This window comes from Schistosoma mansoni, chromosome 1 (genome assembly GCF_000237925.1).
Source record: "Schistosoma mansoni strain Puerto Rico chromosome 1, complete genome".
NCBI lineage: Eukaryota > Metazoa > Platyhelminthes > Trematoda > Strigeidida > Schistosomatidae > Schistosoma > Schistosoma mansoni.
Window position 1 is genome coordinate 57637588 of NC_031495.1, and position 18162 is coordinate 57655749.

Here is an 18162-nt window from a genome sequence, read left to right on the forward strand (position 1 = left end):
TTTTTTACTGAGGTGTATATTATCAGCAAATTTAATAAACTATGTAATGTGTATTAATAATTAAGTGAATACTTATAGGACTTACCACCATAGTTCATAAGATAGAAACTAGATTTGTAGTAACGGTCTAGTCGACCCAGGGGTATGACCTGAGAACCAGAGGAATAACTCCTTAAGACCAATCAATCATGAACACTATGTATGCGGTTATTTCTGCAATAATGGCTTGTACTTTATATATCTTACCTCCAGGGATGAAAATCCATGTAGTATTTCAACTACTAGCACTTTCTAAGCTACTCTGTTGCTGTGGAAAGACAGGATGACTAAAGCTCCATTAAAGGTAAACACGCGTCACCACCACCTGAAAATAACAATTATTACATAGTTTTTAGTGTTTGTGTTTTATTGTTATTGAACGTTGAAGCTTAGCAGTGCACAAATGACTGATAATGAAGATTTAATTTATTATTTGCTGCATCCTGTAGTGATTGCTCCAACACATACCAGTGAAACAAACAAATTTATATATCCTGAAAATTCTCTTCCGTTGACCGTCTTTTAATACCAAAATACCTGCTAGTCCATGTTAAGTTTGTGTATAGAACAGGTTGCGTTAATTTCTCACTAAGTAATTCACTGAGCTGACACGATTATATACTTACGCCTGTTACCCCTCGTGTAGGAGCATAGGTCGCCCACCAGCATTCTCCATCCAACTCTGTCCTGGACAATCCTTTCCAGTTAACATTCATCCTTTCCATATCCGCTTCAATCTCCCATAATGTGCTCTTTGGCCTTCCTCTTTTCCGCTTCCCTTCCGGATCCCAAGTTAGCGCTTGCCTCGTAATGCAGTTTGGTGATTTGCTTAACGTATGTCCGATCCACTTTCAACGTCTTTTCCTAATTTCCTCTTCAGCTAGAAGCTGATTTGTTCTCTCCCACAATACGCTGTTGCTGATGGTATCCGGTCACTGAATGTTGAGTATTTTGCGTAGACAACTATTTATAAATACATGTACCTTCTTGATGATGGATGTAGTAGTTCTCCACGTCTCAGCTCCCTACAGTAAATCTGTCTTGACATTCGTATTGAAGATTCTCACTTTGAAGTTAGTTGACTTCCGAAAAATCTCGGCTTTTAATATGAGGCGTCATAATTTTCCCTTCAACTCCCAGGGCAGAGTTTAAATGGTTTGAATAATTTTTTCTGGTTAGCGTTATTTTAGCGGGTTAGTTTTCTACAGAATGGGGTCGCTATCCTATGCCCAACCCTCCTCCTTTACGCGGGTTTGTGACCGGCAGTAACTCTAGAAGAGCTACAGTTGAAGTTAACTCGATTATATGAATGAACTGAAACCAAAACGTTATTCAAGGACTAAAAATAACACCCTGATTGAGTGACTTATGTAGTCTTTTTATTTCTTGATGAACTGCTCTTTCTCATACTTATTTGCTTCATGAAACACTTGCTCTTACACAAAATAGACATGATAAGAGATTATTTTGTATTATAAAACCAACAGCACACCAAAGAAATTTATTTGTTGGTTGATTTTTTACATTTAAATCACTGTACATGAATAAAGCTCTTACTCTTGCATCAAATTTGGATTGACAGGTGAAACACCACAAAGATATTATTTTTGTTTTTACCAAGACCAATTCTTAGCTTACGACTTTTATTAGTTAACTGAATTATAAACATAATCCGTCTTGATTGGAGCTAGTACGGTCTTCAGAGGTAGTCCCAATGAATGTAATTTTATGCAATGTGAAGTTTATCAGGACTATATGATATGTCAGAGCAATAGATTTCGAACAATTACATAGTTCTGATAAATCCCGTCTTATCTTTGTATTTTTAATTTTATCAAAGGGACTAACTTCTTACTAATAAATATAATTATCAGGTTCGCATAGGTTACAGTCAATTTGAATCCCTACCACATGTCCTTACAAAAACGGATGTATTTCCGTGGTACTAAGAAAATTATCTAAGGTTGTCAGTACGAATACGTGTTACTTATTGTATTTGCTCACTACAATCTACACGTGTTTCATATTCACTAAGTTTAAGATGGTTCTTCAGTAACGCTTATTTTAAAAACGAAATTAAGTAGTAGAATTTGTTGGTCATTGACGATATCTCAGTACAAATTCGTTTGGCATATACCACCTACGACCTTGGTCAAACATTCGACTTCTTACAAAGAGTGAGCTTACCATGATGTATCCAACTGTCTTGCTTCGTCAAATACTACAGGTAAACGTTAAAAGCATACAACACTTTTAAGGCTGAGTGCCAACCATTCAAGGTGTGCTGCATGACAAGCTGGTAGGTGGTGAATTCCGCTTGATCCTTCGAATAGCTACACAATATACAGAGATAAATGTGCTAGTGCACTGAGTGTATGGTGCTTCCTTAGGGCAATCACTTTCCTAAACGGATAGAAAAGTAAGCTCTATGTACTAGGCTTTCTATCTAAGGATAAGATTCCTACTTGATTGAAACAGTTGTCTTATGTAGTATATGAATACCGACAATTCAATTCCTCTTTCAGATCTCTTAAGAGAGCTTACGAAATAGCACCCTGAATATTTCGTAACATCTTTTCCAACATTGTGTCCTGAGTCGAGCTTGTAGAACAGACAAGTAGGAAATGTGGTGGAATCAGTTATGACATGACATGTAAAACTGAGGAGTCGAAGGCTATGAACCCTTTTAACATAACTTTGTGTAACGGAGTTCACATGTTTTTTCCCATCTTATTTCATTATACACCCTAATACTGCCGAAAATCTTGCTTCTCCATAGTTACACTTCATTACAAAATCCGACATTCGATTTTCAATGTTCATGCTTTACGAGTGCGGGTTCATGGTGGAATTCTGTGGAATCAGCATCATAGCAAAGGTAATTTCTTGAGTAGTGTCACATATTGTAATCTAACAATTATCGTATTTATCAAGGTTGGCTTCTATTCCTTAGACTTTCTGTGTTCAGGAACTGACTATTGGAGAGGGGTGTTTCTGAGAAAAATATATTTAGAATTCCGTAGAAAATATCCTGTGTTGTGGCATTGTTCTAATATGGCATAACATGCGAGTACCCAATTAGTTGGCGCCTAATATCCGTTAGTATATGGTTCGCCGCATTCAGGTCTTGAATCAATTGATAAGTATCTATAACTAGTTAAATACTCAAAATAGTCTAAGTGCTTGTTTATAGACTTATATGTATCAAATCGTCTCTGTAAGCTCGGTTACAATTGTCGGATGTACAGCAATTGCACCTCATACTTACGGAGTTCATCCCTTCCAAGCTGATAATGCTTGACAATTTTATGCTCGGTCATTGTCCCCTTCGTGACATCACTCGTATACGTTTGTTCAGACATAAAAAAGGCTTCTATAAAACGTGCTGTTTGCTGACGTTGGAACTAAAGTCATTCTGAGGGCTAGTAAATTTCAAGAATGAACAACCACATGTTTTTGAATGGAATTCTTCATCAGTTCATATGGTTTAGCTCATGTAAAATCGAACCCAGATTATTAGTAAACAGCATTTAGCAATGAGTTAAGAAAACGTGAATATCGTAAGCCCAATTCATATGGAACTGGAAATGTTCACCGCCGGACTTTCAGAATTCCCAACAACCTGCTTAACATCAACTTATGAAACGAAAAGAAAACTAAGTATCGCAAAAAATAAGTATCATTGTTTATTTTAGAAATTTTGATCATATGTACAAAAAACAGTTTATACTGTAATCACAATTGTTAAAGCAGATACAATTAGGGCAGATTTTTAGTTATGTCCATTTGTTCCTGAATTAACGGGTGTCATTGTTGGAAATTCACAAGGTGGAATTATTTTTTCTAATATTCGCATACTCAATTCACCAGTATCTGGATTAATAAGTTGAAGATTGCCCATATGACTTTGCAAAATACGTTCGATTGTACTATTTGATAATTGAGCCATTTGTAAAATATTTGACATATGTGATTTAGAACGATAGTGTTTACATAAATGCCCACTAACACGAAAGCCTACATGACACATATTACATTTATAAGGGCGTGGATCTTTTAAACAGCCATGAGATTTAACTCCATGACTTTGTCGTGTTTCAGATTCTGGTTTATTTGAAGTGTGTAACGATTTTACATTGTTCTGTTTCATATCCTTATTTGATTTTTCTGATGTAGGAGAGTCTTCTGTACAGGTTGTACAACTGCTGCTACTAGAAGGAAGTGAACATGATTTATCATTCCGACCATTTTCATGATAACATGGAGTTGAAGTGGATAATCCTCTAGAGTAATACTGCTCTTCTAAATCTGATGCATTGAAATTTATCACTTGAGCATCGATTGGTTTTACATTATCAGATAAATTTCCTGAAGTGGGTATTCTTTCAAAATTTTCTAATAATAATAAGGATAATAATAGACTATTAGAAGCATAAAACACTAGGAAAATGCTCTTTATAACAATTTATAATTTACAAAATGAAAACTATTTATAGGTACATACATATCAACATAAAATTGAGAATTATTAGACAATTAATTTACTTTCATAAATGTTATGTATGTAGTATAAAGTTTGTACAATCTACTAATAGCATGCTGAACAACAATAATTAGTCAAGTCGATTATTACATAATATGTAAGAACAGCATAGTAAACCTGAAATTAACATTAAAAATGTCAGAGATGTGAAACAGTCCAACGGATAAGTCTCAGGCTCGAATTGAACACTATCCACTTCAATAAGTATCACTAAACGTTATTTTTAAGAAGTATAATCAATCTGTGCTTGTCAAATGAGTTACCAACAATTCAGATAGTAATAAACAACTATAAATTATGTAAAATAATTAAGATATGCTCTCATCTATAATTGTTACTATTGTCTGAATTTTACTGGTTTAACAGCGATCTAATATGAACGATAAACTTACTACCTTCAAAATATATTTCAGATCAGTTACTTAAATTAGTCCATTCAATAGATTTTAAAATTTTTCTAATTAATGCATTTTCTCGGTAGACATCCTACATTTGGTACATAGTGTCGAAAAATCTGAATAATAAGGTAATGTCTTTAAAATTTGCAACACAATTATTGTTAGTATAGCCTGAGTATTCTCAACTGTCAACCACCGAGTCACACTTATTGAGATTCTGCTCCAGCTATTTCGGCTTAAATAATTAAGTAGTATACCTAGATGCCATATAACAAATTAATTTAGCTTACATCTCATAGTACGAGGTTAAGTCCAGTTACAAAATTACATTCCATAGCATTTTTTCAATTACTTTGTCTTTCAAAGGCTAGTGACTGGTACAGGTTTATGATGAAAGTATATAAATTAACTTAAAGAATTAATCATATGTATGCTCTGAATATGTTCTTACAAAGGAAAATGTCTCATGAATTTAAGAGGTCAAATATGGTATACTCACTTGAGTCTGGTGTAGAATGACTAAATTTATCTATCTGTTTTAAATTTGGTCTATCTGTAGCAAGATTACGAGCTGCTTCAACAGCTGTTTGAACAATTACTTCAGCTGATGACAAACAACTATTTGAAACTTGTTTATCACATATCATATTTTCTGAATGATTCGATTGGATTCCATTCATTTTAGTATAAACTGATGGTTCAACGATATATCTTATTAGAGCAATTGGTTCTTGTGGTTTAGCACTTAAATTCATTGGTAAATCCTAAATAGTTAACGAAGAATGAAAGGAATTCGTAAAAAAATATTACCCCAGATTCAAACCAAAGTTGGTAAGTGAAAAAAATAGAGAAACTATTTTGTATTTGTAAATGCACCAACAAGAAAGGATTTTAATTAGGCAATAATTGAGTCGGCTTACAAACGCGAAAAAACTTGTGAGCATAAATTGTAAAACTGTATTTTCACTGAATAAAGTGGTGAGAATATAATTTATGGACGCCATTTGAGCAACATTAAAGTGACCTTGAGACGACTCATCCACTTACTAGGGTTGAAAAGGTTTATATATCAGTATGAGTTAGGATTAAAATGTAGAGTTAGAAGTTACGTTTAGGAATTAGATTTAAGGTTTTCACCACGAATTAACATCAGCCAGAATGCCAAAATGCTATTTAACTATGTAGATAAATGAATTCCGCGTCAATGTTCAGGATATGCTATCCTTAATTTCCCCGGTTCGTCTATAAATTGTAGTCTCGCCAATAAAGTCAAGATATTTCTGCATCAGTATAAGAAAAATTAAATTTTTTTGTGTTTTATACCTACTCAAGCATAACAAATAACTTATTCATCAGCAAGGCGTACCTGCAATTTTGATGAGTTCAACTGACATGAAACCTAAGTGCAAGGTTTCAAGCAGATTACCTTCAACTAAATAAAATTCAGATAAACTATTGCACCTTCAAGGCTACAAAGGACCTTAACCGATAAAATTAGTCAAGATTTCTTCATTGTTCACACTTTGTTGATTATCTCTTCACAAGAGCTAATCTAGCTTGAAAGGAAAAAAAGAACAACATGCCATACCACTTACTTCCGAGCTGTTGTTATAGACCAATTATAGGATTTCAATCAAAATCTTCAGAAAACCCTATATTTTGTCAACATCTTGTAACATGACTTTAGGGTTCATTAGCTGATGTCAGTTGTGAATAAGCAAAACATATTTCTATATAATTAAATTTACTGCTTTCACAAAACAAATGACGAACGGAGTCTACTGGTAAAAATAATTATTATCAATTTAACAGACTAGAATAATATAATATTTACCTGAATAGCTTGTTGTTAAACTCACTACTTGTACTTATATATCGATAGTGTCCATGGTCTTACTCAGAAAATCGTATATTAGACTAACTTTACAAACAGGTTATTGCAATTTAGCACCCTGATAAACAATATTCTGTAGCTTATTTTTTTAAGGACATGAGTAGTAAAATGTTAGTTTTAGTGCATACACCAACATCCATTCAGTTGTCAAATTTTAAACAGAATGAAACGTATATGGATGCCAGCTCAGTGGCCTATCGGTTAAGGGCTTCGGCTCGAGACTGGTAGGTCCTGGGTTCGAATCTGGCTCGCGAGAGCGGGTTCGTGGATGCGCACTGCTGAGGAGTCCCATAATAGGACGAAACGGCCGTCCAGTGCTTCCAGGTTTTCGATGGTGGTCTAGCTTCAATTGACTCATGATTTTAAAAATAACACTACCAAACATTAAGCAGCATTATATCTCAAAAAATTACTTCATCCATGTCAAGTATATTACACATTGGATGATTTGATTATTGCAATTTGAATCAAGAAATCATGGTGAATTTTGAACAAAATGTGTGATTTTCATCTGTTGTGTAATAATGAGAGTTTTATAAAAGTTTTTTTTAAATGTAAAATCTGGAGAATAAATAATAAACACGATGAAAATAATTTATCCCTTTATTAAAATAATAATAAATCACCTGTGATAAATTAACTGCATTAACATTAGGAGCTGGAATACGACTAGATGAATCCACTACATTTGAGCATGTGATATTCGACTGTAAAGTTGAAGCTTTAGAAGACATAATTCCTGGTAATGATGATAATATTGATGTCGGTGTTGTTGTTGCTGATGTTGATGATGATAATGATTTAGAAGTAGTTCCATGAAAATTAGTACACAATGAAGATTTGACTTCATTCCTTTTGTTACCAAAAGGGATTGAACGATTGTTGATTGCTCCTGTAGAGTTCCTTGTTTTACACGATGAGGATAATGATGATGCTGATGAGATAGTTGATGATTTACGATAATTCTGACGGTCTTCAAATATACTGTTATTATTATTAATCATTGAGTCATGAGGCACTTCTCCAGATTGGTGCCCCAAATCTTGATTAAATACAGGCGTAACAGAACTATTACTCTTTAAAGGAAATTCGGTGGATCCTGAGTCTCGTAAAAACCTGAGGAAAATAGAAAATAAAAACATTAAACATGATGTTGACCATTAAATTAATTTGCTACTTCAAAGATCGACTAATGCTATAATTACACTACCAGAAATCACATATCATGTTGAGAGACAAAAAACAATATCGGTAGTAGTTGTGAATTAGCTTGAAAACTATTTTGTTTCTAAGCTGAAGCATAGTTACTGAGTTCAACCTGAAGTCAGCTAAACAACTTTCCGATGTTAAGAATGACTAGCGGGTATTAATCCATCCCATGTACCTATATTAATTGTTTCTCTGGTTGATAGAAAGAGCATCGGTCTCGTAACTTCTGAAGAATCTCGGCCTCCACCATGAGGTGTCATAATTCTTCTGAATGGAGATCCTTCAACTCCCAGGGCAGATTTTAGACAGGCGTAAGTAAGTGGGTATTAATGACTAACGTGAATGGCCTCTAAATACTGTTATTAATCAGTCACAAAAGAATACCACACAGTTTTCATGACACTGATGTTGATCGGATTGCTGTGGTTTTCGCAAAACAAATCAGAATAGGATGATTTCAGAAGCTTGAAGATCACATATAAACTTGTAAATCGCTTAGATTTCTGTACATAACCTTTGAAGTAAAACTTCTTCCAAACTTTCCGCCATTAGTTTTCTATTCGAGGTTTGAGAATCAAAGAATTCTGAGGACTAGGATGCGATATGGAAGATAGTGTCAAAGTGTGCTCAAGTATGGAATGTATCATAAACATAAAATGTGAATCCAAAGCTTCTATAATTTTGTATTTCTTGTTTGATAGCATCTATTCACAACCACGTATCGAATTGTCTTTGAGGTCTGTTGTTATTAATCAATACCAACATTCACCAATCCCGTCATTTTCACACAGCAAGATACATACACTGATATACACTATGGGCAGACTAAATCGCTTGATAATTATGTTCAAAAATAAACAATTCACCAACTTGTTCATTACTATCAAAGTCATCACAACTATTATTTACTAATAGCCCTAACTCTAATCGAATTTCTAATGAAAAGATAAATAAATGTGAGAACAACTAATAAGATTATCGATCATATAGAACAACCACACATACATAGACTTGTACTAGAAAGGTCATTAAAACTGTTGTTTATGAGTAAACGCATAGGCATAAAGTGAAATAAAGAAATATACGATTTAATGATTGATTGATTAGCTGAATGAACTTTAATTTCTAGGCAAAAATGACAAGATAAAGCATTAATAATGAGTTCATGTTGTTTTTGCGATATTTTAAAGATTGACCTAATAAAAAGGCTGCGATTTTAAAGTACAGAAAAACGATGATTATTCCTGTATTGGTAATGGTTAATTTTGGGAAATACGAATTACATTGAGTAGTAGAACTAAGACATGATAATAGTCCATTTAGTCAGTTAAGTTGAACCACATTACAAGATGAAAAATTCTTGAGTCGGATATGGATGGTAATCGCAACCTATTCCTGGAGACCTTTTCATATCAGTGCATGAAGCCATTGACTACTGGACTGGGAAATCTAGATAGGTAAAGATTACCTAATTGAGGTCCTCGGGATTATCGTGACGAATGGTTGGAAATATTGGTTGAAAACCAACAAGATTAGTCATAATAGCATATGTGCACTCACTCCTTACCTTCCCTAGGATCTCGAGCGGATTCATTCCATCTTCTCAAATCATACTGTCTATGCTGGAACCTCCCTACTACCACAGATTCTGTAGTCATATCTGCTACTCAGACATATATCTCGATAATTTCATCTCGCTGTCCTAATAAGGTGCGCATATGTGCCAGGTTCTACGTTGCTTTATGAACTAATTGTTATAAACCTTATTTGACATAATACAAAGTTGGTTATACAGTAAATACGTATTCACCTTTTATCTTTCTTAGAATATTAACTTGTGACATCGTTGCATAATCTTTGCTCTCCAATTTCATTCACTCTAATTTGAACTAATTTTATAGACTTAGTCATCGTTTCGACTGATTTAGATTCCATCCTGATAAATTCTTCCTAGTATGCTAATATGAAGTGTAGTAGTTTATCGGATACACGTGTTTTTAGTTCTTACTTCATCTATGACTGACTGAGATACTTCGATTTGAGAGGTCCCAGACCTCAAGCACTAGACTACACTATTAACTACCGACAAATAATTACTACTTACAATTACCTAAAGACATTTAAAAATGATTCTTAATAAAAGGTCTATCGTATTACTCAAAAGGGATTGTATAATCACTAGAATTAAAACATCGTGTAGTTAAAATATGTGACCTTAGCCTGAAAAAACTGAATGACTGAAGTTGAAACTAAGCTTGAATTGCAAATAATTCTAAATTCTAACAAGCCCCCAACTGCCCTGGTACTGCTGAGAGTGAGGAGAGTCAGCTCTCCCTCTCCAAATGCTTTCACATGGTCACGCGTATACAGCCACTTCCAGTAAAGTCCTATTCACTACCTTCTCGAAGAGAGGATGTTGTTCACGAAATTAAGACGACGAAAAGCGAATGCCCGGCACTTTAACCGGGTTGGTGGATATGGAGGATCCATCTAGGGGAGCTGGGAAACCCTGATTCCAAACCAATGGTGCATATGGGCTTCAGGATCCAGAGGGAACAAAAGAAGTATGAACCTGTTGTTGGTCGCCAGCAACCATAGGACTGCATCTCCTAAGCTTGCTCCACTGTCTTGTGGATTAGACCTGTAGATCAAAGGCTCGAGGAGTAGCCCCTAAGAAAACCACCTGCTTAGGTTTGGGCACCCGGACAGTGTCACAGCCCTCATACAAATCAATGATGACTGCTACTGAGCTCATTCTCATTGTGTGGTGCATATGTATTTGGTTCCCCCTTGTACCGATGATTATGTGCTCAAATAAATAAATAAAAATAAACGTTCAAACTACAAAAATTCAAAAGTATCCGCAAACCCCCATAACAACAGAAACCACGCGGTCACCAGTGATTAACTTCGAAATGTAATTCCGCGAGCTCTAGTGAGAAGTCACGACTACTGGAGTTCAAACTTGTCGAACATGAAACAGTTACCCACTGAAGGCATTGGACGATGGTTACATAATATTGGACATTGATTTAAGTTAGAAACGTAAGCTATCGGCTGTCGACTCAGTGATATAAAGGTTAATTGTTCGCTGTAAGACCTGGTTGTCCTGGGTCCGATCCCTGGCACGTTCGCAGATACATATCACCGAGTTTCACGCTAGAATGAAATAACTGTTAGCCCTTCCCCGTTTTCAATAGTTGTTAAACTAGGATTAGTTCGTGATGTAAACTAAGAAAATTCAAATGTGTTTGATAAAATTTAGATGGTATCGTAATTTTGTGATACAATTAGCTTAGCTCAAAGTTAATCTTGCCATTAGTTCTTGTTTGTATCCCCCTAGCAAAAAAAGACGCGAGACTCAAATCTTCTAACAAACAACAAACAAATTTCGGGAATTTAACAAACAATAAGTCATTTACCTATCATGATGACAACGAGATTTCATATGTTTGCTTAGATTACCGCGTGTTTTGAACGAAATATCACAATTATGACAAACAAACGGTCGAATATTAGAATGTGTATGCCAATGTTTTTTTAAATGATGATAGGATTTAGTAGTGTGCAATGAATTATCTTGACAACAATATCTTCCACGTATAGAAGTGTTAGACCGTTGTGAATTAAGTGAATTCGATAAATATTTTTTATGATTATTGAGCTTTGTAAAATTTATTCGTCTTTTATGATGAATTGGTCGGTACTGACATTTGGTCCTGTTGGGTTGATTGGCTGGTAAAATTGTAACAAGTTTGTTGTGTTGAACCTGTTGTTGAGATTGTTTGCTATCAACTGAAATTTCAACACCGACGCTTTTGCTCGGTGAAATAAAATTACCAGATAAGGATGAAGTGGAAGCAGCAGTAGAAGAAGAAGAAGAATGACTGTAATTAATGGCAGGAATAATAGTATTGTTGGCATATGTACTGGTGACAAGACATGTAGTTACAGTAGGATTTAATTTAGTGAAATTATTTGTTAAATCATGACTGGAAACTAGTATTGGTAACATTTTTTGATCTGAAGCGTTTTGTCCTGCTCCAGTATGAAATTGATGGTCATGTAATGATTTATTTTGTACAATTGATAATGCATTGTTCGATTTGATTCTAGAAACTTCGGGTACAGGTCTTATTGGGACTGAAAATATAAAATTATTAGAAGGGAATTGTAAATAAAATGAATTAAAACAATTTTCAGCCGAAAACTTAAATACAAAAACAAAAGTCAGATAGAACATACACACACATACAAAACTCATGAAGAAGTTTTTCAATATAGGGGGATTATAATAAATTCCAATTCACCAAGTTCTCTTCTTAACTGTTTTAACAAAATGAAATTAACTATATTAAATTGGCATGTTATGAAATTTAAGCAGAATGTTTTATTATGAATTTCATTTACTAAAAGAATGAAACACTTTTATACAAGTTTTCTGTCTTATTGACTTTATCATTTAGAAACCACATGTATATTTTTGGTTTCTATTATTTATCCTGAAATGAACACATTTATAAAATAAACTATTGTTAGATAGAATTTTCACAATGATCTCAACCCTGTATAGAATCATATACTTTTCAACCCATATGATTTATAAAATACAGCGGAAATAATTGGCGATAAATTACAAGTTTTGTTGCTGTTGAAAATTCACAACATCATTTCTAATGTATGATATTGAAAAGTTTATTCTCAGTTGTAAGAGATTGAATATCATCAAAACATTTATCATCGGTAACTTCACTTTGAAGGGATTTGAATCCCAATCATTTTTTTACTGAATTTACTGGTTAAAAAAATGTCACAAAATACGATCGATAGGGCTAAGTACACAATAATATTTATTAGCTTTAAAGTAATCGACTAGCATTACATTTGTTTAATTCATTTAATAATAGATAAATCTATTTTCTTCAAGTTGTCCTACTGTTGTGTTTTATAACTATTTTTATCTAATCAAAAGGGATTGACAACAAAGTCTCATGTTGAATATTTTCTTAGTCAGTTAACTATGTAACGTGTCGACAATTCTAATTTCTACTCATTGGTCTATTATAAATATATAATTATTTTATGCTTAAACATATTTCAACAAACCTATAAATGAATATAAAAATTTAAACTAAATAGAGTAATTATTCTGGTTGACGTTTTTTTAGCAAGGTTGTTTTTTACGAGATGGGGTTGCTGACCCCAAGACAAACCCTGCTTGATACCGGTAGTAACCTTAAAAGAGCTACAGGTGGAGTACAAGTATTTATAGACAATTGTCTACATAAGATGCTTAATGTCCGTTGGTCGGATACCATCAGTAACAGCCTTTTATGGGAGAGGACAAACCAGCTTCTAGCTGAAGAGGAAATTAGGAAAAGACGTTGGAAGTAGACAGGATATACATTGTGGAAACCATCAAAGTGCATCACGAGACAAGCGCTTACTTGTAATCCTGATGGGAAACAGAAAAGAGAAAGGCCAAAGAACACTGCGCCAAGAATCGAAGCAGACATGAAAAGGATTAATAGAAACTGAAAACAACTGGAAAGGATTACCCAGGACAGATTTCGATGGAGAATGCTGGTGAGTGGCCTATTCTCCTTCACGAGGGGTAACAGGTGTAAGTAGGTAGAGTAATTATGGAAACTTCATAATGAGCTTGTACTAAAAACGGGAACCTAAAGTATTATGAAAACTAACGCTCATAGAGCGATAACATTAGAACAATACTCAGAGTTAGAAGCTGCAAATGCATACCGCTAGCACATATATATATATGACGTATATAATTCATGTAATAACAATAGATACATTCTTGGAACCATTGAAGCGATACACATAATGACAATTCTTTAAAGTTTCCAACTGAACTTGTATTGCATCTTATGAACAATCAATTAGAAAGTTTAACCCTATATGATGGTTTGCGTACATTTAAAAAGTGGTTAGGAAGGAAAAAAATTGGCTGAACATTATAGCAGAGTACATGTGTTCGCTGTTTGATTCTTGTTTACGTCAACTAAGAGATTTTTTTCTCGATAATTAAAATATTATCTCCTGGTTACCATAACAGCGAATTTTTTTTCTACTGAATATATACTTCAAATAAACTGGCAATTATAATTTTTAGATTTATATGAAGAGCGTAATGTTGAATAATGTGACGCAATATAATTATTATTGTCACTGTTGTAGTATGCGGAAGAGTAGACTGCATTATGTATGTTCTACACTGGAATTCACCTTTGTCTCTAATTGAATCGTAGCGAAACTTGGGAACCAACTGAAATATAGGAAACGCAATTGAATTTTTAAATACTAGAAGCGAACCTTATATTGCCTGTGTTCCATATACAGAAAAACGACCCCTTTTTAGAAAATAAAATTAGTTCAGATTTAATGCAGCTCGGTAATCAAGCAGAAATGAATGAACTGACTTTTTATTTATATATCTTAATTATTTAAGGACTAACGGTCACCAATCGGTTGCTTCTGCCGCTGCTAACTAAAGTACCTGAAGTAGAATTTGTATCTCTAACCTATTAGTTGAAAGTTAAATCTTAAGTCGCCGACTTTTAAATCTGAGACAGTAATCAAGTAAAAATGATCGACAATTTCCACGGACTCCTCATTTCAATAAAAATCATAGGCTTACTAGTGACCGATTTAAGGAGGAAATTCCAGTAGCTCTAGTGAGAAATTGTGGCTGATGTAGTTCACCCATTTGAATTACACTGTGAGACAGTTGCCCACTATAATATATTGATTTACGTCAGAAATGTAAACTATCGGACAGCAAATCAATGGTTGATGGTCGCTGCTAGATTTAGAGGACTTTAGTTCAATCTCTGGTGGGGTGTGGATATGCACTGCTAAGGAGTCACATACTAAAACGAAATACCTGTTCAGTGCTTCCCCGGTTTTCAACAGTTGTTTAACTTAGTTCGTGACGTAAACTATGAAAGTCAACAGTCTCCACAAATCCCTTACACCTAGAACGAATCTATTCGATTATACTAACGAATTTTCAGTTCAATTGAAGCTATATACAAGTTAGTTAACAATGACTGTAAAAACAAATAATAGACTAACAAATAGTTTTTCGAAATCTAGTCAGTTAACTCCAGAATGTTCGAATAAAAACGAAAATAAGCTTTCCGTTGGTAAACAAACGTAATAAAATAACAAAACACGTAGAAGTTGAGTTTTAATCCGAGGTCTAAAAACTTTATTACACTTCTAATGTTAAACGAAATTGTGGTATACGAATTATTTCGGAATGAGTAAATGGGTGGTCAATTTCAAATAAAAAATAGTAACACTATTGATCGGATCTAGACACTTGTTATATTCTAGTAAAGATTAAACTACGGGTAACTTCTGAGAACTATTAATGGACTAATATTATATACATCTTATTGTATAACTATTCAGTAATTAGATTGTGTATATCTATTATTCCTCTTATCATAAGCTTCATTTTGACCTATAGATTATTATTATACGATTGACTGTTCCCAAATTATACTCAGTTTATTGATTACAGTCTTCCACGTTCATAGTCACTTTTTGGCTAGATCTTGTACAAATGTTATTCCCTATTTTATGGTGTGATGCGGTCTGTTTGGCTCGTATATAAACCAATTGTTTGAAATAAATGATTCGCATAGTGGAAGATGTTATCGGTGTTCTGAACTCAAGTGGAAGGGCTAGGCGTACAAAGCACCAATAAGGACGCTAGGCTGCTCATACCGTTCGAACGTTATTGGTTTGGGACAGTGCTAAGATTGGATAAGTCGTGTTTCGATTGGTGAGTAATTCAGGTGACAAAAACCCGGGCTTAAAGTCACAACAACTCCAACAAATTATTTCCTATCTCAGAAAACTTATCAGGTAGAAAGAAGTCATAGAATTCTTACTATAAAACATGTTTAAAAAAAGTATTATTGTAGTAAATACATGTGTAAGTAAAATATAATCTATATTTTAATGATGCAAACGTTATCTACAACAGAGCAAACATATGCAACTAAGAGCGAAATAGATTAGAACCTAAATATTTACCTGTTGGGTTACGTGCTTATACCTTACCTTGTTTATTATTATAGCTAGGTTAGCTAAGTAGTAGCATCACTAATATTTAGAAAACAGAGTAACAAAAGAACCCGTTAGTAGCTTGTGAATCTTAGTGTAAAACTAGACTAGGAATGTATATAAAGTATAACAATATGTATAAATGTCATAGCAAAAGAAATACTGAATTCATATTTTCTTACTTAAGTCATTCATATCTAGAAATTTTCACTATCTTAAAAAACCTAGTTGAGACGCTCATAGTTTCTAGTATGACTTAGACTAGTAACTAGCTATCGTGATACTTCTGTCATTTTAAAATAATTTATTTCATGAATGTTGAAAACAAAAACCAAAAAATACCCTAAGAAATACATTCCTAATAATACAAGTAAAAGATGAATAAATCGGATATTCGTAAAAGACTGTTTTCATAGCTCATATGATATTCTTTCAGAAGGTCTGATACGACTCAATAAGTTCAAATAAAAAGTTTCGAATAAAAAGATTGAATTCATTGATATTATTTAAGGATATGCACAGAGATCAAATCTATTGAACGTTAAAAGCAAATATTACCTTTCGGTCAAAATAAAATCAATGTAAATGGTTGTATAGTAATAGATTTATGATTAGTTGTTGAACGCTAAGGTTTGAAATCAAGAATTCATGATTCTTTAATTCTTTATTACAGAAGAACTTTAGAAACTATTCATGTACTTAAATATTATTATTTTCGTAAAATTCCACAGAATGTCAAGATCAAAACTAAACTCAGCTTTCAAACTGCTGGTAAAATTTGTGCCCTAATCTTAGACTTTCCATGACCAAACTAAATTCTGTAGAAATTCTTTTCATTTAAAGTCACGTGTGTATGTGTGTTTACAATAAGATTAAGAGAAAATTCCAAACTTTAAGTGATATGGCCTCATAAGTTTGTTTCAAGGTCACACCAATCACAAAAGTACAACTGGCAGATATGACAATAATATTATATGATTAATATACGTAAGGCAAAATATTTTCTACATCGATCAAGATAACTTATCCTTTACATGGGATGTAAGTATCAGTGAGAGATATGTGTGGATACCCTCAATATAGTTGCATGAAATATTTGTCCGTAATGATCTCCCCAAACGACTAATCGGAATTCCGTTACACTAAGAAAATACCATACACTATATATATGACTTAGTCTGAACCATTCTGGTAGATGCAGATTATCTGGTCGGGGTCCGCGTGATAACTGTGTTCATTAACTGATGACTTTGGGTGATATAACTCGGAATCTGTCACAATGGTGCAGATGCATCCACTGTTTATCCTCTCAATCTTCAATTCCTTCACATACGCCTTCCTATTTTATATTTTCGAACCCTATTCTCAGTTATTCTTCTTTCTCATTGTCATCGATACATTATTGCAATATCTTTTACCATAGATCTTGTTCATTTTATCTCATTGTGTTCATATGATGAGATGGTGAAGATTTGTAGCTCAGGTGGATCATTTTTAACTTCGGCTATCTTTATCAGTTTCTGTGAACATTCGTTGCCTCATATCAATGTTGATTAGTATTTCAACTGAAATAATTAGTTCAATCGATAGAACTAACCAATCAACTACGACTATAATCGACTATCGTGGTTCTTTAACAAGCTTTAGCAGCATGTAAATGCTCCTGTGTAATATGTCTGTTAAAGTATCAACCACTCGTGAGTATAGTCTCAAGGCAACACGAACGCATATCTGTTTGCAACTTATCCACTTGTATAACCAATACAAGATTAACTGTCGATTATATATTCATCTTTCTGCTTAATCACTATCAATTAACTACTATCAGAAACTATCTACTAGAATATTTTACTTTCTTGACCACTGTCTGCCTAATTTCCAATTGCTGAGTTCCATGGCGAATCAGAAAATACAAATGCTAGAAATTTACGGTGAGTTTGAACTATAAATTTCCTGCAATGTTAGATCTTGTTTAGACTGTT

The 18162-nt window shown here is 33.7% G+C and overlaps 1 protein-coding gene across 1 annotated transcript in view; it reads right to left on the reverse strand.

Annotated features, from left to right (window-relative positions):
* Window positions 1-3811: 3811 nt before the first annotated feature.
* The window catches only part of Smp_157520 (hypothetical protein), a gene marked incomplete at both ends in the record, with an annotated part of 20388 nt that continues 6037 nt past the window's right edge, over window positions 3812-18162 (reverse strand). Inside the window, 4 exons of the mRNA XM_018794991.1 lie at window positions 3812-4407; window positions 5480-5744; window positions 7501-7990; window positions 11506-12226. Of these exons, the coding sequence (XP_018649348.1) occupies window positions 3812-4407; window positions 5480-5744; window positions 7501-7990; window positions 11506-12226 (2072 nt within the window). The remainder of the gene's footprint in view (window positions 4408-5479; window positions 5745-7500; window positions 7991-11505; window positions 12227-18162) is intronic.